Here is a 26,533-nt window from a genome sequence, read left to right on the forward strand (position 1 = left end):
TTCTCTGGCAAAACGATACATACATAACACTGAATACATACATAACTAGTTACTTGAACAATGCAACGTTATCAACCATCCATGGATGGACGAGGTGAGCTGAGGCAGGGCGGGGCGGTATGATCAGGAACTGGGAAGTGGATGGTGAGCGTCCTTCGAGGGGCGGGGATGTGAGCGCGAAGCGGTGAGTCCATGAACGACTTAGCAAATAACAGCATTAATAACGACGACAGGAACAGATGCACATGGTGTACATGGCGTGCACGGGACGAGGGTTGATCGCAGCGCATTTCCAGGTTGTACAGGACACACGTGCCTTTCATAGTCGCTTCGTATCCTTGCGTTTGTGTATCTGTGTAGAATAAGTTAGTGGCGATCCGTGGTCTGCTTTGGTGGCTTACGAGTTAGGTTTATTTAATGCTGGCTTCTCTTAAGACTAACGTACATATTTAAACATGAATCGTTTTGGGATTTTGTGGGTGGGGGTTCTAAAGATAATGTCGCCTTTCGAGTTTAGATGGATTGTGTGCGGCTACGTATGTGGTGTGTGGGAAAACTAAACAATAATACATGGCAAAAAGAAACAAAAGCACTCTTAACATAATATTTATGCAAAAAACATGTCAATAATGCAAAGGTCACAATAATAATTAAAATATAATAAATTGCGAGGACTTGACGGGAACACGGGACTAGGTAAGGGGTAAAATCAGGGGGTTTTAGATTAAGGCGCGGATCCGCTGTTTCGTCGGCATGGGGTTAATATTGGGGATAGAGGCGTCTTAGAGCCTAAGTGAAGCGTATAATGTTGAATTTGGCTAAACTTTGAGGCTGTCCTACGACAGATTGCTTTCGTTCAGGTCGAGGTTGCCCTGGAAGAGCTCCTGGTTCGTCAGCAGCGGCACCTTGGCCACCTCGTGGAATATCTTGTGCGAGTACTTGTTCCGTATCGTCTTGATGGTGGCCCGTGGCTTGCGATGCAGTCCTGCATTGAGCACTGTCACAATTTCAGCAAAGTCCGCCAGCTGATAGCCGGTATAGTAGATAAGCGTCGAAGTCCAAGTCTGCTTGTCCAGCTGCCCCGGTCCGCCGTGCATACGCAGTGCCATGAACAATGCGGCAGAAGCCATCTGCGAGTCGCTGAACGAAATGTTGGCGTAGTCCATGAGCGACAATTCCAGGATGTAACGAGCCAGGGTCAGCGTGGGCATGGGCACCTTGGCGCAGCGGGCATAGCGGCGCAGGAAACGGTACGAGAGCGGGATGCCCAGATCGTACTTGATAACGCGCAGCGTCTCCCGCTCCATCCGCACCAGCTCGTCGTGATTATAGGCCCCATCGCAGATATACAAAAAATCCTCTATAAGCGGCGGCTGTCGCTCATCGTACTTGCAGGCAATAAAGAAGGCAGCGGCGCCCAGGAGTTGCAGCTTCTCTTTGTTGATCACCTCGCGGCAGAGATACAGATCCACGATCTTAACTGCTAGGTACAGAGTCTCGTGGTTCAGCTCGAACGTTTCCTGCACCTCCACCATCCAGTCGACCAACAGTGTTCGCATCCAGGTGGTCAGATGGATCTGCCTGGGCATATAGTCGGCAATGGGGAACTCCGCTTCGCGCACCTTGAGGTAGTTGAATATATCCATGGCGTAGTGCGACACCTGGAAGGGATCGTCCCAGTTCTTGCGGTCGAAGTCCTCCACTTCCGCGGGCACTGGCAGAATGGGTACCACCTGGCTAGGAGCAGTCTCTGGGAGTGTCAGCAACAGCGTCTGGGGCTGCTGCTCAGTCTTTTGCTGCAACTTGGCGGAGCGACGACGCGCCGCCTCAAAGTTTCCAGACAGCCGCATGGAATCGCAACTGGAGACATCCTCCAGCGCGGACATGTACAAGCTGTCCTCAGTCTTGTTGAAGTCATTGGAGATCCGACGTACTGGCTTGACGGCGGTAGCCTGGGGAGCAGCCAGATTGTGCGTGGGCGGCAGTAGAACGGGAATCTGCATAGGATTTGGCATAGCCGGTAACTGAACCTCCCCCAAAACGGTCTTCTTTGCGGCGGGCACTGCCTTGGGGCGCGGCTTGGGCCTGGCCAACGCCTCTTCCAGCTTATCGAGCACCTTGTGACAGTTCTCCACCGAATCCTCCACTTTGCTGGATGCACGCGTAGTCATCTTACTGGCGCCAAAGACATTTAAACTGAGATTCTCCTGTTTCTTAGCATCCATCAGGGCCTGCAGCTGCTGGGCCGTTGGCTTTTTGCCCACGCCCGACTGCTCCTCATCCTGTGCCGGATGCAGTGTCATGATCTTAACATTGTTGGTCAGGTTACCCAGCGCCGAGCGCTTGATTTTGTCATTTTTGATTGGACTGTGGTCGGCCTTGCGTTTGGCGCGCGTCTGCATATTCTCCACATTTGGATCGATGTTACCCGTGGCAGCCGCCCTCCGAGTCAGTCCCTTCCTGGTGGCAGCTCCCAGGGCTCCCAGGATGGGATTCACTGCCTGCTGCAGCTGATGATGCCCGCCTGCGATGGCCGCGCGCGTTGTTGCTTTTGTGGGCGCCATTTTGAATGCGTGTTTGCGTGTGAGCGCACTCGTCGTTTGTTGTTTGTGTTCTTGTACGCGGCGCCTGGAGTCCTCGTCTCCTCCACTTCCACTTGGTTTCAGCAAGATCTTCGCTAGCGGATTCCTTGCTGGATGTGGTCTTTGTGCTGGCTAGAACTTGATTCGTTCGCTACTGCCGATATTGTCGACTCGATCAAGCTAGTCATTCACACAAACTCACAATATAATTCCGGATCGAGTTTTGTGGAGTTATGGCGCTTGGCCGGAGGGATAGAGAGCACTGAGTAAAAAATCAAAAAAACACCGCCAGATGCCTGATGCAGGCTGCAGTGTGACCGTACCGCGGCGTTCGGTCGCCTAACGGAAATCAACTGGAATACACCTCTGTGGTGAAGGTAGGCATTGAGGGTAGTCTTCCAGAGCGCGGTTATTTCAAATCTCTGAAGTTCAAAATATGTGAGTTGAACTATTTGGGCGGTTCGTTTAAATTTGTGCAATTGCATATTTATGGTACTAAGTAACTCATCAAAGTAGCCAATGTTTTTGTTTTTGGTATGAAATTACACTCGTCTCGAGCAGCTGAAAGAAAATACTTTGCTTAAATATATTTTTTTAATTCATTGGAGAGTGGTTATCCCCCCTCTGCCCAAAAATCCCCATCAAACCAAAAAAGAGAGAAAAGTAAAACACCAGCTTTTACACATAACTGTTTAATAAACATATATATTATATATACGTTTGCATGTATCAGTTGTAAAACTAATGATTATATATAGGCATAATTAATATTAACTTTAATTCAGTTTTTGTTGCTTCAGCCAAACGTGGGTTTCTAAGAACTCAATCAAGTATGCATACGACTTGCTACAGGCTTATCGAAGAGATATATCTATATATGCATGCGTAGAACTAACGTTAATTGATGGCCTGCCCCAAAGGCATGACAAGTTTAAGGTTTTTTTCTTCCGTTTCTGTGGAAAACACTTACGCAGACAGTCACTCATACTCGTACATACGCACTAAAACACAACTTATAATTATTGATAGGAAAAATGTACATTTGCGGATATCAAACACAATTACAACGTAGTTAAGAATATATGACGTGTGTTGTTGAACATTAAGTATAAACTAATTACAATAAGCTGCTTGGTCTTGATCTGGAGTCTAATATTGGGTGGCAGGCGGATGGGTAAACTTTCATTCATTCAACTTTTCATTATACTTACAGCTGCGTACGTTTATAAATTAAGTATTCTAAAAATATGATACAAATTTCGTTTGCTCTCATTTTCTTTATCGAATAAAAACAATAGTTCGAACAACAAAAATTTAAATAAAAACAAAGACAATGATGTAAAAAACTATTGCGAAGGGGCGAGGGCGTGGGGCGGGTCTAGTTTTATTGCCTAAGCAGGCGATCTTGTTTCGGCCGTTAACAGTTACGAATCTCATAAGTTTTGCAAGAATGACAGTAATTTAGTTTCGTAGTTTTTGTTCGATTCCAGATTACGCAACGAATGCCGCTCCTCGGGGAACAGATGCACCTCGTACGGCTTGTTTGCCTTGTTCAAAGCACTGATTAGTCGCGAGGTGTGGCAGAAGTGCACGTTCTCGTCGATCAGGCCGTGAATGAGCAGCAAACGTTTATCCCTGAACAAAAGAAAACATGAATGTTTCGAATTTGACAATTTAAGAACCAGCCTAGTAGTACTCACTCTTCGGGAAAAGAGTTTACGTATTCGAGCACCGAACCGGCTGAGTAACCGGCCTCGTTATTTTGCGGCATATCCATGTATCGCTCCGTGTAGCCCGTGTCGTAATACTCCCAGTTCGTTACTGGCGCTCCGGCAATGGCCACTTTAAAGATTTTCGGATACTGAACCAGGCCCATCAGGCTTAGATAGCCACCTGTAGAAATGACAACCATATGGAAATTATTGTAATGCCTTTACCCAGTTCCCTCAATTGAAATTAACCATTATAGTGCATAAATTTTTACGTTCACAAACTGATAGGGCATCTTCAATCTGTCTATGTACTTGCAAGTTCAGAATGACTTGCTTGTTGATTAGATTAAATAGTATGCAGCGTTGTGGGAACTACCCCACTATAACAATGTCAATCACCTTATAACTTCACTATCTTGAGATAACTTACCGTATGACCACCCGTGAATGGCCACGCGATCCATGTCAATGTAGCCCAGCTGGTCGGACAAGCTGCGCAGCGCGTCCACCTGATCCGTCAGCTCCACCTGACCCATCCGACCACGGATGTGACTTTCGAATCGCTTGCCTCGATGCCGCGATCCTCGAGAGTCGATGCAGATGACGCAATATCCCTGGGCGGCCAGCATATGCATCCGCAATTGATGTTTGCCCTAAGAAAATTTCAGAATTACATCGAAGTTAGACAAAGAACTCTGAATTTTGGCTATAGACTCTAATTAAACCTACCTTAAATGTGTTGTTCACGGTCTGCACCTCGGGTCCTCCGTAAACATTGAGCACCGTGGGATACTTGACACCCAACTCAAAGTTGTGCGGCTTGAAAACCATAGCATACACGATATCTCCTGACGGCAACTGCGGCGAGAAAATTTGAGGACAGTACTGCGGCTCCGGCTTTCCGCCTTCGTGGAGATAGCCAACAAGTGAAATCTGAATGCCGTTGACTCCACCGTTCGAGCATGTCTGGTTAACGCGCATCACCTTGCAACTGGGCAGCCGTTGGATGTTGCAGTAAACGAGCAGCATCAACTGGCATTGCTGTGGGAAAGAGGAGAAAAGATCGTTAAAAAGGTTTTAACCCACTATAATTAATTATAATTATAGCATACTTTTTTGGGCACAATAGTAAATTTGCACTTTAGCTAGTTAATGACAGTGATCATACGTACATCATCGAATTCCACGAGGTAGGAGTAACCTGGCTCCGTTAGCAGACGAATGTGTTCGGGTCGCTCCAGGCTCACAACGTACAGGTGTTTTTCCAGCGGCGTGTCTCGAAGTCCCACAAAGTACACCAGCTTGTTAGCCTTGTCCACCCAGAGATTCCTGGCCAGCACCTCCCACTCTCCGCTGGTCAAGGCGACCTTGTTGAGAATGCGCGGTTGCAGTGCCGATTGCTCCACAAAACTGGGTTGCGCACCAACGGATCCAGGATCTGGCTGTCCATTTGCTTGGCTCAACAACAAGCTGGCGGTCACTAAATAAAGGTGACGGAAACCAGTCTCCTCAGATGCCCACAGGAAGGTGACGCTTGTTTCCGTCAGATCCAGGAAGTGAAGCATATCATGCACATTAATCCAGCTGTCCGAGCGTTCCGTGTATATAACCTGCAGTGGTGTGATTGTGCGACTGTACAGGCTGCGCCAGCTGTGGTCGCCTATTGAGTCGGTCGGCGTTGAAACCTGACTGCTGTAGGACTCGCAGAAGTTGTCCAGCGGAATAAGGATTACATCCAGTCGCTGTTGCTTTCGATCCAGTCCTTGCACCCATACGCTGGCAAGTGAAAAGAGTGCACAGTCAATTATACATTAACTTCTGGCAAGCTTCCATAAAGGCGAAAGAACTTTTCTTATTATTAGATAGAATTTCACAATGATTTGGTTATAAGATGTTTCGCATTCAGGGGTATACTTACTATTTAGCATCCGGTGTCCAGCCAACACGTACAATGTACTCTAACCAGCTGAAAACAGCCAGCAGGGAGTAGGGCAGATCCTTGATGGCAATTTCGCTGACCTGCAATGCCTCGTTCAGTACGAACTGAACCAGCTTGAGCTTGGACTTGGCGTTTGGGCTACCGGTGCGGGGGAAACGGTACTCGTCTACCCTCCCGTGCACGGCCGTTGATGATGGAAACGTGTACACGGAGACCTCAGATTCATCCACCTCCTCGTAGACAATGCGGTAGATACCGTCATTGGAATGTGGCTGCCACCAGAAGCCTTGGTAGCGGCTAAACTCCTCCTGCATCACATAAGAGGGCACACCGGCACTCAATGCATCGTCCACATACGAATGCCGCCCGGTGGATGTGTAAGTGAGGCGCTTTTCGTGCCCACTGAGCGTGTGAGTGACGAACAGGTCGCAGTCACTGATGTAGGCTATCATGTCGGAGTTCTGTGGACAAATCTGCGGATCCAGAGCCGTCCATTGGGGGCAGGTGCGTAGCTGCGTGGGAAACAGCAGTCCAGACTGTGGATAGAAAGGAAGTAAGCAAGGAACAATGCAATTTTTTTTTTTTGAAATGCTTACATTGTATCCTGTGTCCAGGCATTGGTATAGATCGTTGAAGCAGGGGAATACCAGTTTGCCCGAGGGCTTGTGCAACTCGTAGCAGGTAATGCCCCAGGTTGAGAGGCGTTTGCGCTCCTGCAGTAGTTGATACTCCCGAGCATAGGGACTGGCCGATCCACTGCCTCCGCTGCCCCCACTACTTTGAATGGGTTGCTGTAATAATGGACTCCATGGGAGTCTATACAAGTTGGGAAATAATACATTAGTACTGTCTCGAGCAGACAACAACGTTTGTTAACATACCTAGGCCTGGGCAGGGAATTGAAAAGAAACGCTGGCTGGTGGCCGCTACTCGTGGGAGATCCTGCATTCATAGTGGGACTCCACTCATCAGATGCAATCCCCTCCAGTCGCTGCACCAATAACTGCTGCTCCTCCGACTGCGTTAGGTTTATGTCGGCAAAGAGCAGCGTAGTCTCCCAGCTTTGCGGTGGAGTGCCGAGGAAGTAGCACCTGGCACGTCCATCTGACAAGTGGCGGAACTGCACATTGGTGGGCACCATGGAGGACAGGTTGCACATCTTCTTGCGTATCTCCTGCACCACTTGCTTGTTCTCGGCCCAGCTTTTGTTCGGCGTAGGGGCGGCAATGTGTCCATCGTTGTCCACCGGATCGTCTTCGTCCTCCTCACAGTCGTCGCACTCGTCGTCGCCCTCATCCACATCCAGGCCGTGGGGCGGAGTGCCGCTGGTGGGTGAGCTGAGGTGGTTGGTGATCACAGAGGCGGCCGCCACCACCACCTCTGTGGTTGTAGCCGTGGCCGCCGCAGCAGCTGCCTGTATGGGTGAGGTGATGGAGTTGAGTGCACTGCCGATGGAGGAGTACAGGGCATTGGCTGTGGTGCCCAGTGAGCCCATGCTGGTGAGGCTGGCTATTGAATGGGTTGATCCTGGTGTGCTGGCGGCGCTTTGGCTGCTCCGGTCCATTAGCATGTTAGTACCACCTGCCACACTCACCGCTGTGGAGACGCGCGCTGTAAATCCGTCCAGAAGATTCGCCAGTGATGTGGTCGCCGCATTGGTGATGCTGTGACTCCGATGGTGGCCACCTCCGTTGTTGTTGTTCCTGCCCAGCTGCGACGAGGGCACTGCATCGTGCTCGAGGCCCATCAAGGTTGTGTTGGCATTCGGACCGCCAGTGAGACTGACACTCAGCGGTGGACTTGGCGAGGAGGGCAGGCGATTCCTCTGCTGCTGCTGTTGCTGGTTCGACTGATTCATTTGGGTCCTGCTCTCCATGGTGGATTTCTGCGAGCTGACCCAATTCGACAGCGAATCCAATCCAAACCACGTACACACACAAAGTTTTTGGGGGCACCGAATGTACTCAATGTACTCACGCACACACTCGCACTCTCGCTGGAGCACACACGCACGGGCACACGCACACACACCCTCTACCGCTCACGCACACACACACAGGCGGCCCTGTTGTGCTGGTTTGTTATTGTTATTTTGCTTTGCATTTGCCGTGCAACCCACCGATTCTTAAACAATTCTCGCTGCGTTCTGTGGCCTGATGTTGTCCGCTCTGGTATTTTTCACACTCATCGCTCTTCGTCTTCGTCTTTGCCTTCGTTTCTTCTTTTTTTGTTGTTGCTGCTGGCCGCCCTTGTTGTTGCTGCTTTTGTTTCTGGTGTTGTTGTTCTTCTTGTGCGAATTGTAAAAAGTGAAAGTCGCACGGTGCGGCAAATTATAAAAGTTTCCGAGCACCAGAAGTTTCTGCCTGCCTTATGTTCCGCTGTGACAGCGAGTACTCCAAATTGAATCGAACTGATTGATCTAGTTTTGTTTTTCGGAACGGAACTGCAGGTAAATTAAAGAAATGCACGAAAGATATACGATACTAGCTGCCCGTGCAGGATTGAATTTGCGCGCTGCTTCGGCCACACTGCCGCTTGAGCATTAGAGATGGCACGAGCGCCTAGGGATGGGCCAAATTTTGTGCAATCATTGATGCGATGTATCGCAAGGATATCGAAAAACAAAATATTAAAAAAAATTTATATAAAAAAATATAAAAAATACAATAACTGCACATTCTTAAGCAAATCAAGCAGTGCCCTTAATTCAACTTTTGAGTTCTGTTTTATCTTAATATATCTAGGTACAGAATTTGTTCTAAAATATAATTTTAATTCGATTCTTTTTTTTAAATTTATTTATTTTTTATTTTTTAATCTTAAAAATTTTTGAAACTTGGTTTTAATATAAAATTTCTTGCAACCTGAAATCAGCTTAAAATTCCCGCCCATTATGATTTTCTTAGGACAACATTGGCTCGCTTATCAACAGAGTAATTGGCAACGCGGTGCTTGTATATTCCGGCAGAATTTTGTGTGGTCACACTATTTTCCTTTAAATCTCTACCATTATTTTTCGATTTGTAAGTTTAAACAATAGGTTTGTGCTTCAAAATAGGGTTATTTATTAGCGAATAATTAACTTTTTTATAAGCCAATTGCAAACAGAATACCAATTACTTGTAAACACAAAAAACAGCTGGTGGCAACAGGTGGTTTGGTCCCCATAGGAATACACGTGCTCAAAACGTGTGGGTTTTATTTACCTTAATTGACTTCAATTGACTCGAAACAAGTGGAAATGATTCGAAAGGTGCCGCTGATTGTGATCCTGGGCTCCACGGGCACCGGAAAGACGAAACTGTCTTTGCAACTGGCAGAACGCTTTGGAGGAGAGATAATCAGCGCTGATTCCATGCAGGTTTACACCCACCTGGACATCGCCACCGCCAAGGCAACCAAGGAGGAGCAGTCCCGGGCACGACATCATCTCCTGGACGTGACCACGCCGGCGGAACCCTTCACAGTCACTCACTTTCGCAACGCGGCACTGCCCATTGTGGAGCGGCTGCTCGCCAAGGACACTCCTCCGATTGTGGTGGGCGGCACGAATTACTACATAGAATCCCTGCTTTGGGATATTCTGGTGGACTCGGATGTCAAGCCGGACGAACACAAACCTTCGGGGGAGCATCTTAAGGATGCCGAACTGAATGCTTTGTCCACCCTCGAGCTGCATCAGCACCTTGCCAATATCGACGCAGGTAGTGCCAACCGTTTTCACCCCAACAACCGGCGCAAGATCATCCGGGCTATCGAAGTGTATCAGAGCACCGGGCAGACTTTGACCCAGATGCTGGCGGAACAGCGGGCACAGCCGGGAGGAAACCGCCTGGGTGGACCCCTTCGCTATCCACACATCGTTCTCCTTTGGTTGCGTTGCCAGCAGGATGTTCTAAATGAACGATTGGATTCCCGCGTAGATAGCATGCTGGCCCAAGGGCTGGTCCCTGAACTACGACAGTTTCACAATGCCCACCACTCTACCACTGTGCAGGCCTATACGTCGGGAGTTCTGCAGACGATTGGCTACAAGGAGTTTATTCCCTATCTGATCAAGTACGACCAGCAGCAGGACGAAAAGATAGAGGAGTACCTCAAAACCCATAGTTACAAGCTGCCAGGCCCAGAGAAACTGAATGAAGAAGGCCTCCCAGATGGCTTGGAACTCCTGCGCAGTTGTTGCGAAGAACTAAAGTTAGTCACTCGACGATACTCAAAGAAGCAGCTGAAGTGGATCAACAATCGATTCCTGGCCAGCAAAGATCGTCAGGTGCCGGATCTCTACGAACTGGACACCAGTGATGTGGCTGCTTGGCAGGAGGCAGTCTACAAGCGGGCAGAGACCATCATAGAACGATATCGAAACGAAGAGGCTTGCGAGATTCAACCAATGGCCAAGCGGGAGCATCCGGGAGCGGATTTGGATGAGGAGACTAGCCATTTTTGTCAAATATGCGAACGGCATTTCGTTGGGGAGTACCAGTGGGGACTGCATATGAAGTCCAACAAACACAAGCGAAGAAAGGAGGGACAGCGCAAGCGGCAAAGGGATCAGGAAACAATGCTCTCAACGGATCTAGCAAAGAAGCAAAAGGGGGAGAAAGAGGAGGCAGAAGAGGCAGAGACTCAGCCACCACCCAGCCGAGTCAATGATACTGATAAGGCAATGTAACACTAGACGCGGCTTGGCAATAAATGAACCTACGTAAATTTGAGTCATTTGTTGTTGTTTTGAATCTCAATCCCACCGTTTTGCTGCTGATGCAAGCGGCTTGAGGAGGATCTGATAACCCTACACCTCGCTAATGGGGACCACAGACCGCAGGGGAGGTCGTTGCCTAGCCAGAAAAGCGAAAACGCGTAAACATGTTTGTGCACCGAACAACCAGCCCAGCCCACACAATCGCCATCGCCCACTGACTGATCTCGTCTTTCATTTGCATTTCAGTTGCCAAGCGGTTCAGACGCAGTCAGCAATCAGAGAAACCAGACATCAACCATGAGCTCCAGCAAGATTGGTAAGTCTGACAGGATCCTTTCTCGTGGATTATCTAAAATTGCTATATCTTCCCCAGCTCTACTCAGTGTGTCGGACAAGACGGGCCTGCTCGACTTGGGCAAGAGTCTGGTGGCACTGGGCTTCGACCTGGTTGCCAGTGGAGGCACTGCAACTAGCTTGCGTGGCGCTGGCCTGAAGGTGAGGGATGTCTCTGAGATTACGGGAGCACCTGAGATGCTCGGTGGACGTGTGAAGACGCTGCACCCGGCTGTGCATGCTGGAATCCTTTCCCGCACCACCGACACTGATCTGGCTGACATGCGCAAGCAGGGCTTCGATCTTATCCAGCTAGTGGTCTGCAATCTGTACCCCTTCGCCAGCACCATAGCCAAGCCTGATGTTACGCTGGCCGATGCCGTGGAGAACATCGATATTGGAGGCGTTACTCTGCTTCGGGCGGCTGCTAAGAATCACCAGCGGGTCACAGTTGTATGCGAAGCAGTCGATTATGATCGTGTCCTGTCGGAGTTGAAAGCTTCGGGAAATACCACTGTGGAGACGCGTCAGGCTCTGGCCCTCAAGGCATTCACGCACACCGCCACCTACGATGATGCCATCTCAGACTACTTTAGGAAGCAGTATGGATCGGGAGTGTCCCAGTTACCGCTGCGCTACGGCATGAATCCCCACCAGAAGCCGGCTCAGCTCTACACACAGCTGGCCAAGCTTCCACTGACGGTCCTCAATGCCTCGCCGGGATTCATCAACCTGTGCGACGCCCTTAACGGTTGGCAGTTGGTTAGGGAACTGAAAAAGGCCTTGCAGCTGCCGGCAGCCACTAGCTTTAAGCACGTGTCTCCAGCGGGTGCGGCTGTTGGAGTGCCTTTAAATCCGGCTCAGGCCAAGCTCTGCATGGTGGATGATTTGTACGAGCAGTTGACACCTCTGGCTACGGCCTATGCTCGTGCCCGTGGAGCCGACCGCATGAGCTCCTTTGGCGACTTTGTGGCCCTCTCTGATGTGTGTGATGCTGTGACGGCCAGGATAATCTCGCGAGAGGTGTCCGATGGTATCATTGCCGCGGGCTATGAGCCCGAAGCTTTGGAGATCTTGAAGAAAAAGAAGAATGGTGGCTACTGTATTCTGCAGGTAGTACTGATTCTTAAATGCCTTATGTTCTTGATTATTAAATTTCAATACTTTTAGATGGACCCCAACTATGAACCCTCCTCGGTGGAGCGCAAAACTATTTTTGGCCTGACGCTGGAGCAGAAACGCAATGATGCCGTCATTGACGCCTCGCTCTTTTCCAACGTGGTGAGCAAGCGTGGTCCTCTGCCCGAGGCGGCTGTACGGGATCTGATTGTGGCCACCATTGCCTTGAAGTACACTCAGAGCAACTCCGTGTGCTATGCCCGTGATGGACAGGTCGTGGGCATCGGTGCCGGCCAGCAGTCGAGGATTCACTGCACCCGCTTGGCGGGTGAGAAGGCGGACAACTGGTGGCTGCGTCAGCATCCCAGCGTGGCCGGCATGAAGTTCAAGGCTGGTGTGAAGCGGGCGGAGATCTCGAATGCAATCGACAATTACGTAAACGGAACCGTGGGCAAGGACATGCCTCTGTCGCAGTTCGAGGGAATGTAAGTTGCAGAGATTTATCACATATTTGCAGTCTCTAAACCCACTCTTTTCTATATAGGTTCGATAAGGCACCAGCCCAACTGACTAGCGAGCAGAAAGTCGAGTGGTTAAAGCAGCTGAGTGGTGTGGCTCTGGGATCCGATGCCTTCTTCCCCTTCCGTGATAATATCGATCGCGCTAGCTTGGTAAGTTAGTTAGCTGGTATTTTGGAGCTGCTTTATCTGAATTGCTATATTCAATATTCTTCCAGAGCGGCGTCTCCTACATAGCCAGTCCCGCAGGATCCACCAATGATGCTGGTGTCATTGCCGCCTGCGATGAGCACGGTATCATCATGGCGCACACCAATCTGCGATTGTTCCACCATTAGGTTCAACACACTTTTGAGTATACGATTGATTCCCAGTTTTAAGCTATTTCTTTGATTTCCATAAAGTTCAACTTTAAATCTAAACTTCTCAAGTCGAATACATAAGAGAATTGTAAAAAATTCTCGGTTCAGTTAATTTTATTTACGTTCTAAACTGAAATCTAAAACCTACGTAGAAAGAAATTTTTAAATATGTAGCAAAAGTACATATCTGAAATATTTGTAGTTGTATTTGGAATATTTTTGATAACATTATTAGCGTTTTAAGGATTTTTATAGATATACAAAAACCCTGTTAATCAAACTGCCTTATGACCATTCCAAGCTCAATAAAACCACTTGCCTTTAGTTAGTTAAACGAACGCTGCCTCGACTAAACACTATTTATTTCAAGAATTAGTTTCTATGGAATGTACAGTTCGGTAGCCTATGCCATCTAAACTCCAGATCCTGGCCAGCTCCAAGTCACGGTATCTGCCTAACGGCTACGCTTCCTTCGACAGGCTCCGCGACAATTGCACAAAAAGACGATGAAGGTGACGCAGAATACGATCACCGAGCCCAGGACCAAAGCCACCGAGGTGGTCTGGTCATAGGTGGGCGTGGGATCCAGAACGTGCTGCTGCGGCAGCAGCTCGAAGTCGACTAGCACTTGGGTGCCGTTGGGCGGCGGGCAGGGCTGCTGCACAATAATCTCCTGGTGCTGCACCTGAAATTGCGCGATTATATGAGTTTAATTTTTGTCATGGCCATGATAATCCCTTCTAGCACACCAACCTGCTTATTTCGGCACAACTGCAGTCCTGCGGAGTTGGACAACGTCTCGGCACTGTACTCATCCTGCACCAGGACGGGCAGCAGCCAACGTTCCGGCGAAACGAACTGCAACCAGGACCAGAACTGGGGCAGGTTCTGGGGATGCACCAGGTAGCCACCCACTGCCGCCACTGCCAGGCTGATGAGCCCGTTGACGATGCTCGCCGAGACCTTGCAGGGCAGCAGGTGGGCACAGAACAGTGCCAATGTCTGAATGAGCGTCAAGTAGAGCAGCATGTAGCCTGTGAATCAATGGGAGAATTAACCAGGGGATAGTGGGAGGTGGTGTCTAAGATTGCTTACCCATATACAGGTATATGCCCGTATCGCTGCTGTTGGAATAGGTGTAAAGTCCCGCCATGCTGTGGGCAGGAAGCAAGTAGGCGAGCCAGATGCAGAGGCTGGGAAACAGGCCCAGGAGACTCTACAAACAAAACAAATACAATATAATCCATTTAGTTGTGGTACATGGACTGCATATCATATCTAATCTTATCATACCTGCACAACGATATAAAGACTGCGCGTGTAGAGTCCCAGGCGTATGTCTCGCTCCGCATGGCGGCGATCCTCCTGCGTGTCGCGAATGGTGAGCATGACCAGTGGCCAGTAGACTAGCACCATGACGCAATGATGGTATCCCAAGCGATCGTGGTAGCTCAGCTGTGGATCGGAAGCGGGCACATCCCAAAAGATGCAGCCAATGCAAAGGGACAGGACTGCGGCGGCGATCAGCTTGCTGATCCAGGTGAGCAGTGATCCCGGCTGCTTGTAGCCGGCAAATCTCTTGATCAGGGCGCTGATCTGGCCAAAGAAGCCGGCCTTCATTGTGAAATTCGGCAGCGAGGCGGGCGGCGCGGCTAATGGGGGCTCCGAGTTAATCTGATCCCAGGCGTTGGCCAGAGATTCAATGCGGGCCGAGGACTCCAGCATGGCGGCCGCCGAAAGGTCATCCAGGGTGACCAAATCCACTACAGAAGAAGAAATGATTACCCATTCAAGCTGCACTCAATCACTAGTTACTTACAGTAATAGTCCGCTGGGTTCTTGAATGGCGGACATGGATAGCCTAGCTCGCCCATGTGTCGTGGTAGATCCGCTCGACTGCCGGAGAAGACGGTCCTTCCCCCGGAGAGCAGCAGAACGCCGGAACACATGGACAGAATCTCGAAGGTGGGCGGCTGAAGCGTCATGATCACAATACGACCACCGCTGCACCACTGGCGCAGGTACTCCACCAGGAAGAATGTGTCGAAGATATCCATGTTGCTGGTCACCTGATCCAAAATGAGAAGCGACGACTGGGCCAGCAGCTGGCAGGCCACGCTTAAACGCTGCTTCTCCGAGTGGGTCAAAGTGGACACATTGGAGGCACGCACTGTATTCAGCCCCAAATCCTCGATGAGCACATCCATGCGCTCCTCCAGATCGCTACGATCAATGGGACCTCTCAGCGCGGCATGGAAATTGAGAGTGCACTGGACACTCATTCGCGGATCCAGGGAGGAGACCTCGAGAGCCGGTACATAGCTGCAGAGTTCCCGCAGTCCACGGCGACTAACCTGCTGTCCGTTGATGAGGATCTCCCCACCCAGACGTTCAGTCAATCCCGCCAAGCACTCGGCCAGGGCACTTCCCTCCCGCTGCGATGTGGCCATGATGGCGAACAGATCGCCCGCCTTGGCCTGCATCGACACACCGCGCAGGCAGGGATTCACATCGAGGCAGTGCACCTGGATGTTCGGGTAGATCAGGCCCATGCCCGACTGCTTCCTGCTGCCCGGGTTGTGACCATTTCCATTGCCATACTGCCTGGAGCTGCCGTACAGTCGGGCCTCGTTGTAGTCGTAGCCCATCCCGCCACCGCCATCCACCTGGCTCAATCCGGCTCCCAGGAGATCCGCCTCGCTGTGCGACCTGTGACCGTAGTGCTTCCCGTACTGCTGCTGATGCTGCTGCATCTGATGGTGGTGCTGACCCACCGCAATGCTGGCCCGGCTGTTGGCCTGCCGCAGGGCAGCCACCGGGACACCGCCTCCTCCGATCTGAGCCCGCGACTCAGGACGCGAGTGCGGCATGCCGCCGATGGCACGGAAGTCGGACTCGCTGCGATACTTCCGGAGATTGGGCGGCACCCGACTGCGGGTTGTCTCGTTGTCGCTGCTATCGTAGCCGCTGCTCCCGGCTCCAGCCGGTGCACCCGAGCTATCCCGAAAAGCGCGGTTCACTCGTCCTCGCACTCCACCCAGGGCACTGGAACCACCATGGCCATGACCCGGTCCCGCACCCGGACCCGGACCAGGACGATGCGAGCGCTGCGATCCAGCATTCGGCGGAAAGACGCGCGGCAGTCCGAACTTCAAGTAAGTGTACATATTTGAGCCCAAGGGAGATCTGAAAGGATTAGGTATGGTCGGGTATATAGTATAATATACATATACTGATAACGTTTAAATCTTATTCTTAAATGTATAAAGGTATAGCTAATTCTATTAATTTGTTTTTGTACGTAACCAAAATTCTCAAGTGCTGAGATCATAGTCCGGAACTATTAACGCTTGATTATGCTTAATAATTGTTTATTTAAATAATGTATGAGATTACTCACTTGGGTCCGTAGCGCGGATGGTTTAAGATTGATTGAACTGTGGTATCGCGTAGCTGGAAGTTTCCATATGGCAGCGGTGATTTGTCCGACGAGCCCAGAGCCGAATCGGTGAAGTCAGAGTTCAGGTTTTGCCTACGGATGGGATGGGATGGGGGTATTTGTATTGCTCGTTGTGGAGGATGGAAAGCGTCATAGAGAGCTGCACTGGGCGGCTGCAGTTGCGGTCAGCTGGACATGATTGGTGGGCTTGGCCGTGGGCTCTTCAATTAGCCATTTATGGCATTTGAACTTCCGTCCACTGCGGTTAAATCAACCGTCAAAACTTCGATGGGCAGGTGCGGCTTCCAGCCAGTGGTTACCCCAGCTACTCCCCCTTGCTGTTCCTCCAGTGACCACACCCAGGTCTCGAAATGGGGTTCCCCCACCGTTAACCACTCAATCACTCACCTGTAGATGGACCAGGCGTGCAGATCCTCGGATGCCGCCGGTGGCAGTGGGGTATTGGGTCCGTGGGGCACCGAGTAGCGGCGCTCCTCGCGTGACATCTTCTTGCCGCTCGAAAAGTTGCTCAGCTCCATGATCTGCCGGAGAGCACACGGATCGGGTTAGAGAGTTCGGGCCAAAATACTAAGCTAATTCCGACTTAAAGTGGGTCAAGAATGACGCGAGAATGGCTGCGCCATTATTACTCATAATTGGCGGGAATTAACCTAATGACAATGCCCACATATATCCACACGCAGCGCCAGTTGGAGTCGATGTTGGATTCGGATTTGGATTCGGAATCGGAGTGGCATATTCACAACCATTGTCATGACAAAAGCGGAAATGGTGTCGTATATGAGGAGAGGCGAACTTAAGACACCCTAACAAAGACCTATTCGAAAATTTGATGGATACCTTATCTACCTATCAAAATAAATAAGTCATAATAAATAATGCTTGTGCTGTATTTATTAACTTGCTACCACGGACTTCTTTTGTAATTGTGCAATATCATATTTATTTTTTGGGTGTCTTAAACCGAGCAGGTGCATAAAAGCCAAGACAATGCTAGCTAATCGGGTGTTGTCTTTCAGATTTCCAGCTCCGTATCTTGAGGAAATCCAAAACGCCGGGCGGTAGAACAAATCGCAGCTCATTTGGACACGGCCTCTGGGTTTTTAATTGCCAATGCAAGCCACCCCCCGCCAAAAAAAAAAAAAGGTAGCAAAAATCCATGCAAATGAACCAATGTTTGCTCGGCAGCATTATGCAATGCTAGGCGAACGAAAGGCAAACAAACTAATGCAACTGCTGTCGCCGGATTGTGTGGACGCCAAATGGATGCAGTGCAGCGAGCCGTGCGGATTTCCGTTTTGCCAGCCGCAGAAATTACGTATTGCAGCTACTCAAGTGTTCTACGAGTGCGGCGAAAGTGAGTGGTAAGATACTTCACATTCACGTCCACATCCAACTCCAAGCTCCAAACCATATTCGTAATGGCAAGCTCCACTAGACAGTCGCCGAAAGTGAAGCTGGGATTGGGATTTCGGTTTGGGGTCTTGGGACTGGGGGGCGGTGCCCAGAAGAAGAAAGCTTGGCGCTTGGATTACGGCAATGCTTTCGCCCATCTCTCTACTAAGAGATAACTATAAGATTTTAAACATTGTTGCTGCGGAACTCGGCTGGTGTATTAACACTTTTAATTGCGTGTTAAATTCGCTTTAATTAAAATCACCACTTGTGGCATAATCGCATAAACGGATTTTCCTCGCCGTTCAACGCATTTTACTCGATTTGGTTTGTCTGCCAGCGCGTTTTTGTTTATTATTATCATTTCTTTCCCTCATACAATTATGTGCCTCTGTTTTTTCCGCGGCCGTAACCGTTTTTGCCTGGTTTCAGCTTTTGGCCAGCACTTGGCTCACACCGAGTGAAAGTGGAAGTCAGCTAAGGGGGCCTTAATACCCGCGAGAGTGCCTGATACAGTTCAGGCATCCCATCCCAACCCGTGGCAAGTTGCCTACACAGATATGCAGGCTGAGATAGTGGTACTTACCATATGCACTAAAAACTATCTGCTAACTTAGTTAGCCTTCTAAGGTGTATGCTGATTATATATCCTTCGGGATATATTCCAATTCAGGTATGATTTCCTTCTAATTAATCTATGCCCATCATTCGTTACTACTCACTGAAGTTGGAACTCCTACATTCGTTATTTCTCCCAGTGTACCCACACTGCAAACTGGGCAATGTCTATATGGCCCGTAAAGAAGAAAGAGATGTTCGGCATTTAAAAGCGTCGCTTTGTAATGAATGAATGGTATTGGGGGCAATGATACGGCTGCGACCAAGACGGCGGCATTGATTTATGCGATCACGATGCTCCGGTGACGCGGCAGCCGATATCTAAGTATCTCGCAGTACGCGTATCTATATCTATGTCCATTGTTCGCACAAGTGCGTGAAGCAAAAACATTGCGAGTGGCGGCTAAAAACCGACAGCTGACAGCGAAGGAAAGTGAAGAAATGATTAAAGTGACTTTTAGTTTTTAGCTAAAGTCTCGCACTTGCGTTATAAACTATCAAAAACGAGCTCATTATGTTGTGTACATTAGTAATTGAGTGGGTAAAAAATTACCACTGATTGATTCAATTGTTTGTTTAAATGGCACAACACTGTTGAAAGAGTATTACTTGCACAGGTACACCAATAAGCATTTTGTTCAACTTTTTGGAGATCTAGCGCAATACGTTGTTGGTGTTTTATAACTTAAGATTGCTTACTAAGCTGTTATCATCATTAACAAAGCTGAAAACTTCTGCTTCAGTTCGTTCTAGATTTTATTAAAATGCAATGTTGACATGGCCAAAAATTCCGTGTTGTTACGTTTCGATAGCTATAATCTTAACATATAAAAATTCGATTGTTCCCATGACTTTTAAGTATTAGTTGCTTATTGTTTTTTCGTTAGCTCTTGGGTGGCATTCCGCACCTAACTGTCTGCTGGCCAAGCCTTAGCCGCCTTTATCAGATTGCCGTTCTCGAATCTTGGCAAAAAACTGGACGCAGCTGTGGCCAAAATCCAGGCAAGTTCCGCTGCAGTTGCAACTGCAGTCTGGCCGGAATTATATCACAGTCTCGATTAGCTTATGGCCAATTGGGTCGCTCGATCGTTGCATGATCGGTCAGATCGGACAGAAACTAAAGCCGCAGCTAGCGGATATTTGCCTGTCAACGAGGCCGGCTGCTGCGGCTGCTGGCTGGTGTGAATAAGTCACAATGCGCTAAGTAATGGGCCAAAAGTTATTGGCAATAGCTTAGCACTCTATTGGCCGATTAGGCCAATTGCCAGCCAGCTGTCGTCTGTTGGTTGTCGCCTGACTTGGCCAAGATGTTGCATATGCAGACGGCAGAGTCCCGTTGCTGTCAGTCTGCATTCCCGTTGGCCACGATGTGGAGAATCTAGCGATACATGCGTCAGTTGACAAGTCGAGAACCGTTCGCTGTTGCAGCTGCTGCAGTTGCACTCACATGACCATTGATGCAAAACTGCAGTTAGACACGAGCTGCGACGACCACGACAACTGGGACTCCTCCTTCGGCTTTTCGGTCACTGATCGCCGGCTTGTGCGCACATTTTATGATTTAATGGAGCGCGCACAAGTGGCTTTCAAGTGGTCCGCGGCCATAACAATTTGTTGCTCTCTCTCTTGGTTCAGGCTTTTGTGGCCTGGCACTTGAAAGATTGCGAGTTTTGCGAGTGATTGAGCTGCAAGCGAGACCTGACCTGCGGTTCAACCAGCTCCAGCTCCAACTCCAGCATTGTCCATTTCCATTCCCACGCAAAAGCCAATTAAATTGGGTTGCTGGGCTCTTCATTTCACTGGAACCAAAACTGGTTCCCTGGACGTGTAGTCAACAGGTGAAGAGGTGGGTCAGCCTCCCTCCCATATCAAAAGCGGCCACCTGATTGCCGCTGACAGCCTGACGAACTGACTAAGTGACCAAGTGACTAACTGAGGGACTGGGAAAACCACTACGCAGCTAAGATCTCGCTGTGAAAGTGAAACTCTTGTGGCATAATTTGTAGCTGCTGCGGCACACGGGGCGTATGATAAATGCCTACAAAATATTTTGCGACTGCCTCAAAGTGGGTCACAGTTGCAGTTTTGTAATTTGCGATTATTAAAGGAGGGGAAACTGCATACACAACGAAGCTGGCATGCACTTAAAGTCATAAAGTTTTATTTAACTGGGAAAAAGTCAACAGAATATGAAAAGACAAAAGCATAAATTAGTGGAGCATAAGGTTAAATCAAAGAAATCAGAAAGTTTATGCCTAATTTACCTTTTAAATATTTAATTATTTGATCAAATTATAAAAACCATCATCTTGTAAACAGTTAATTGTCAAAATTGTTGATTTAAAAAGAGAAAATAAGAACCATTTAAAAAAAATATGAAAACTTGTTTACCATCGAGATTTTCTTGATAACTTTGTAATTCTTCTCATAAAGTTCGTATTGTTCTTAAGATGAACGCGAACAGAAATAAAGATGTGAGTCCCTGATTGTATAGGATGCTTTCCATTAAATAATTATTTAATGCCCCATGTGAATCATTAAAAATCACACAAAATTCTAAAAAAAACCGCAGAATGCAAAGTCACAGATGTGTTAAACCAAAAACCCGACCGAATCACGTATGCAGATATATTTAGACACATTTGCAGCGCCAAAAAGTTGAAATACTCTACTCAGGACCGCAGATATATATGCAGTTGGCAGAAGGGCGTGGCCGGCAAAAGGGGCGGGCAACGAGAGCCGATTTCCAGAGCTGACTAATGCCATAGCCAGATGCAAATTAATAATAAACAAATTAAATGATCGGCAGCCCGTGGCCAACATTCCTCGCTTCATTCCGACGACAAAGCGGTTTGTTGAACTTGCTCGTCGTCCGGTTCGAAAAAGATGAAATTTTTTGTGATTATGCCTTGGGAGGAAAGGCATCCGAGACGACTTGTTTTGTGCGAGTGTGTGTGTGTGTGTGCGTGTTAATTGAACACTCGGGTTCCAGAGATTTTCGTTGGGGTTTTTGTTTGATTTTTAGCACGTTTTTTTGTGCCCAATCGTTGTCGCTGCTGGCCGGCAAAAGCCAGTATGCAAATTGCTGGCCACGTTGTGCGATAGATGCTCATGTTATACCACTGGCCTCCATGGCGGATGAGCGACAGTCACTCAGTCAGTCAGCCAGTCAGTCAGTCAGTCAAAGAGCAGACGAGCACGCAGCGAGGAAATCTTCGAGATGCCACAGCTCTGCGACTTGTGAAAGTTTCGGCTGCGTAAATTGATTATGAGTGGGTAAACGTCGAAACGACGAAATTCGGGCAGAGATGGGCACCAGGCCCAGCAGGTGAATGGGTGCACAGCGAGAAAAAATGGTCGTAAAAAATAATATTTAGTAGTAAGACGGTTTTGTGAAATGACAACTGTTGATGCGTCAGTTTCTGGTTAGTAACATTTATCCAAGTCGCTGAGCTATTGATTGATTTAATATAGCTCACAAGCTGCTGTCAACAAATGCTGCGAGAACTAGAAGAAAAAATGATTAATTAAACACTGACTAATGGCAAACCAAAGCCGCTGGAGCTGACCCGTTTTGTGAGCGAACTAATGAATCTGGCCCACAAATCGCTATCAAATTGGGCAATATCCGCGGCAGGGGCATAACCAGAAATGAGTTAACCGACTAGCTGGCAGAAATGCGAGCACAAGAATTCCGCTGACTGTGACCCCAAAAAGTCGAGCTAATGTCATGCCGTCAACGAATATTCGTCATGGCTGCATAGCCCCCACCACCGAAACCACCGGCAATACCACCGTGGTGGTCTCAATTCAGCGTATTTCAGCGGTTCGGATCGGCTTTCAGTTTCCAGCGCTTCAGCGTGGAGCGTTCAGTTTTCAGTTTTGCGGTTAGAAAACTCAGGCAAGGTCAGTTTTATTAATTGCCCAAACGGAATACGAAACTTTGCCACAGTTTCGGGCATCTTTACAGGCAATTAACGCCGAGCAGAAAACCAAAACAAATCCCCAGCCATTCGACTCAAAACCGAGTCGAAACAAAACACTTTCCTGTATTGCGAAAGACTTGTGAAAGTGGCCAACAATTGTGGGTAAAAATTTGCATGCCAATGCCGATCCCGCCGCTCCCCATTTGCTCCTCCGCCTCCACGGAAACACGTGTGCTGCCACCAGGCTAATTGACATAAATTCCATGGCAAACCGAACGAAAACAGAAAAATGGCAATTTTTCCCTGCGTTGCCATTGCATGCATAAAAATGCGACAGACGGGCGTATTTGGCCAAATTCCCGAACACACCCAGAGACCCAAAGACACACAGCAACTGGGTCTTATGGGCGCCAACTCCACACTCAACGAAAATGGTCAAAAAGTAAGAGATTTCTATACATTACAAGAAGAAATTAGCTTCAAATTGGCAGAATCACATTTAATTTCCCAGTTTGAAACACAAAGAAAATCTATATGGCTAGCCTTCTTGGGGGAATGAGCTATTTCTCGCAGTGCACATTGTGGGGGCCAAGTACATATGTGACATGGTTTTTAAGACCAATTTATTCGGCTCACGTCCAATCAAATAAGGTCTCATCTGCGACTCCGACTGCCACTATTCTGATTCTATGTCAGCGGCATGTCTGAACCGTGTCTGTGAACTTGGAGTGAAATGAATTGGAGTTCTCTTTTTACGGCCGTAAAAGTCACGAAGTGTGTGTAGCCTGAAATGTACTTTCTTCGCCTAATTATGCAGCTGTTCTGCTTCTGCGGCTTCTTCTTCGTTTACGTCTTCAGCTATGCTGTGTTAATTTAATTACAATAAAAAGAAAATTAACTCACTGTGGCCCAGCAGCGTATCTATCAATGCCCACAATTTTCATGGTCGCAGCTTTTAATGGCACCGCAGCTGGAGAGATTGCCTATGCAAGTGGGAAATTTCGAATTTGCATTTCCTGCTCGTTGAGTTTTCACTTTGCCAGCGACCAAGGGTCTCCGTCTCATCATCATCATCATCATCATTCCAAAGGCCCGCCGCTGACTTCATCCAGTCGGCTATCATTAAATGCAATGATTCATCCATCCATCCGTCGGAATAACCAGCGACTAAGTTCAATTGAAAAAGAGCATACACATATGGAGGACTCGGGCCGAGAGAACAAGAACAAGTTTTGGCCAACTAGATGCAGCCACACCTATGGAGAACCGATCAGAAAACCAGCCTAGACCCAAGACAAAGACCAGATCCCATATACCCGATGCCAGATACCACCAACACCCCACTCCGGATCCGAACTCACCACAAAGCCATAACTGACAATCAATTCAACTGAAGCTGGCTCTTTGCCGCGCCTTGGTCTTTTTGTCTAGACTCCGCGTTGCTGTCTTAAGTCTTTTGATTTGTTTTCCTTTTTTTCTCAGTTTCTGTATTTGTTTTCTTCTGGACTGGAATTGAAATTGTCGAAATTGAATTACGATCGCTGCCTGTCGGTCCGCTTCTAAACGTTTTTTACTCTCTGCCCTGAAATAGCTTGATATCTTTTTTTTCGGGGGGCCCGAACAGCAGCCACAAATCATGGAGCCCCGTTAGCGGTCATAATAATACTGTTAACTAATTTACGCCACAAAAAAACGGCGGCAAAAAGCGACGACAATGGGAAAATCAAGAAAAACAATCCAGCAAGTCAGCTCGAAGAAGCAGCAATCATTTTGGAACTTTTTCAATGAGCTTGGCCATGGCTTTAACAGCATTCTAACGGTCCGGTCAACATGACATGGCTAATTAGGTGCGAGATTCAGTGAAATGGACCCCAAACGGAGGCTGGGAATTTGCATTGCGAAGGGCCAAAGGCATTAGCTTGACAATGATCTGAGAATGGTGCTAAAGGCCCAAATTGTTCCAATGGCCAAAATCTCGATTAGCCCGCAGCTCATTTTCGATGAGAAATCAAGTTCCGCCGCACGAAATTTTGAAAGTGATTGTGAGCGCAGATTGGCAGCTGCATCGAAATTGCAAAATGAATGTGAAAGTTGCTTAGCCGCGTGGTTATTCTTTATGAGTCGATATAGGAAGAGTACGCGCCGGAATAAAGTATTTGCCTCTACCCAGCAAAAAATGTCTTTCAGACCTGTTATGGCTTTCACATCTTGTTCGAAATTAAATCCGTTGCTCGTCGGGTCATCGAAATACGTGACAAACTTCATAATTCAATCATATATTACAATGTAAATTATAGAAATGAGTAGATTTAATTGAATGGTTATATAAAGACAAAGTCTTTTGCATTTTGGCAAAAAAGAACCCATAATTCTAAGGCGCATAAAAAGTTATTTATGTGCTTGAAGTATAAACATAAAAACAAATAATGGCTATAGTGCCCGATCGTAAGTTTAAGGCTGTTTTTACGAGGAAATGACCAGACCAAGACGATGCTGGCATCTGCGGGTAGAGCAAACAACCAGCGATCCCCGGAGAGCTAAGAACCCAGCTCCGCAAAGAGGCAATGGCAAAGGCAAAGACAGCCGGCCAAACAAACAAACAAACTGAAACTTGTATCTGTGAGATACACACTGGCACACAGCGAGAAACACTCCATAATGATATGTAAAATAAAAATGTTGGAAATACAAAACAAAATATAAAATATTTTGAATTTGCTTCTAATAGTTTAGTAAAATATTAAATAAATTTGTTAGGTGCAATCGAAACAAGGATATATTTTTTCACTCTTTAGCATAAACAGCTATTTGATGAAAAAAAAGGATAAATATTTAAAATATGATATATTGCTTGTATATTCGATTTATTTCTCGCTATTTTTTCCTGTGCAGCGGAGCAGTGAGCTGCAGAGAAAATAAAAGACAAGACAAACCGAGCCGAGTCGAGTTGAGTTGAGCAGCAGGCACTTGGCTGTTTGAGCGACTCCGGCTTTGGCTGGCACTTGGGTTCTGGTTTTGGCTTCGAGTTGGACTTCCACTTTGGATCGGTTGGGTTCTGCAGGGCGCTGAGCGCAGGGAGAGCGGCAAAGAAGTGCTGGCAGTGGCAGTGGTGGATGGAGTGTGGGCTAAGATACATTTGCTAGACAAAACCCGCTCGCGGGATCTTTGACCTGCGATGGTGACGACCGCGCGAGCAGAACAGAACAGAACAGAAGAACAGAAGAGGGGGGAGTACGAAAAACAGAAGAACCAGAAGGTATTAGTATTATACCCAGAGGAATGGAACGTGGAGCGTGGTGGATACTCGTCGGTTTCATTTGGTTCGAGGTGGCAAGTGCTGCCGTTGGCCTAATACAATTAACAGTAAATACCAGTTGGCCAGTTGGACTCTAATTAGCCGCTCGGCGACACTCATTCATAACTTGGGCAAAACACTTACATTACAATGTCGATCTGCTGGCTACACCGATGTCTGCATATTTTATATAGACCATATAGGCACTGCTCCACACACACACACACACTCACGTCACTTGAATATTTGCCACTTTTTTCCTTTTATATTTTTTTGTATCTATTGGATATTCCGCGAGTCAACAAATAACCACATTTGCATGCACTTCCCGGTGGCCATTAAAAAATATTCGCCTTTGCACAGATATATGTGTGTATATTATAGCCCGTTAAGCCGTGAATATTTTAATTAGGTTTCCAAAAGCGTTTAATGTGTTTTCATATTTTTTGTTATTTTCTGCTGGGAACTGTGTGTTAGGGGGCCGCCAGAAAAAAGTCGAATCGACGCGAACCGCGGATCGGTGGAGGCAACTCTCTCGGAGCTCGGCTCGCAGCGAACTGATCTGAACT

General features: G+C 48.0%; 5 protein-coding genes across 6 annotated transcripts; 2 read left to right on the forward strand and 3 right to left on the reverse strand.

Moving 5' to 3' along the window:
* Window positions 1-388: 388 nt before the first annotated feature.
* LOC6729488 (G2/mitotic-specific cyclin-B3) lies at window positions 389-2,910 on the reverse strand. Its single transcript, XM_002104762.4, has one exon. The coding sequence runs from the start codon at window positions 2,562-2,564 to the stop codon at window positions 837-839; it is 1,728 nt and encodes a 575-aa protein (XP_002104798.1). The 5' UTR covers window positions 2,565-2,910; the 3' UTR covers window positions 389-836.
* Window positions 2,911-3,256: 346 nt separating this feature from the next.
* LOC6729489 (dipeptidyl peptidase 9) lies at window positions 3,257-8,796 on the reverse strand. 2 transcript variants are annotated; one of them, XM_044923284.1, is made up of 9 exons: window positions 7,828-8,796; window positions 7,115-7,647; window positions 6,830-7,049; window positions 6,213-6,769; window positions 5,467-6,070; window positions 5,024-5,335; window positions 4,725-4,947; window positions 4,283-4,475; window positions 3,257-4,217 (listed from the first exon to the last, which is right to left on the reverse strand). In XM_044923284.1, exons 1-9 carry the CDS (start codon window positions 8,107-8,109, stop codon window positions 4,016-4,018), a joined length of 3,126 nt encoding a protein of 1,041 aa, XP_044779219.1. In that variant the 5' UTR covers window positions 8,110-8,796; the 3' UTR covers window positions 3,257-4,015. The 2 variants fall into 2 exon arrangements, with proteins under 2 accessions (XP_044779219.1, XP_039151070.1); XM_039295136.2 differs by having other exon boundaries at window positions 7,115-8,796.
* A 364-nt stretch (window positions 8,797-9,160) lies between these two features.
* Window positions 9,161-13,608, forward strand: LOC6729491 (bifunctional purine biosynthesis protein ATIC). The gene is made up of 6 exons (XM_016177477.3): window positions 9,161-9,256; window positions 11,185-11,254; window positions 11,312-12,384; window positions 12,442-12,875; window positions 12,935-13,061; window positions 13,127-13,608. Exons 2-6 carry the CDS (start codon window positions 11,236-11,238, stop codon window positions 13,244-13,246), a joined length of 1,773 nt encoding a protein of 590 aa, XP_016036162.1. The 5' UTR covers window positions 9,161-9,256; window positions 11,185-11,235; the 3' UTR covers window positions 13,247-13,608.
* LOC6729490 (tRNA dimethylallyltransferase) lies at window positions 9,286-10,951 on the forward strand. The gene has a single exon (XM_002104764.4). The coding sequence runs from the start codon at window positions 9,475-9,477 to the stop codon at window positions 10,906-10,908; it is 1,434 nt and encodes a 477-aa protein (XP_002104800.1). The 5' UTR covers window positions 9,286-9,474; the 3' UTR covers window positions 10,909-10,951.
* LOC6729492 (ATP-binding cassette sub-family G member 8) lies at window positions 13,591-26,528 on the reverse strand. Its single transcript, XM_016174755.3, has 8 exons — window positions 26,109-26,528; window positions 17,118-17,251; window positions 16,671-16,802; window positions 15,090-16,456; window positions 14,564-15,033; window positions 14,366-14,486; window positions 14,024-14,304; window positions 13,591-13,955 (listed from the first exon to the last, which is right to left on the reverse strand). The coding sequence occupies exons 2-8, from the start codon at window positions 17,246-17,248 to the stop codon at window positions 13,725-13,727; spliced, it is 2,733 nt and encodes a 910-aa protein (XP_016036163.1). The 5' UTR covers window positions 17,249-17,251; window positions 26,109-26,528; the 3' UTR covers window positions 13,591-13,724.
* Between the last annotated feature and the right edge of the window lie 5 nt (window positions 26,529-26,533).

Source organism: Drosophila simulans, chromosome 3R (assembly GCF_016746395.2).
Source record: "Drosophila simulans strain w501 chromosome 3R, Prin_Dsim_3.1, whole genome shotgun sequence".
Classification (NCBI taxonomy): domain Eukaryota; kingdom Metazoa; phylum Arthropoda; class Insecta; order Diptera; family Drosophilidae; genus Drosophila; species Drosophila simulans.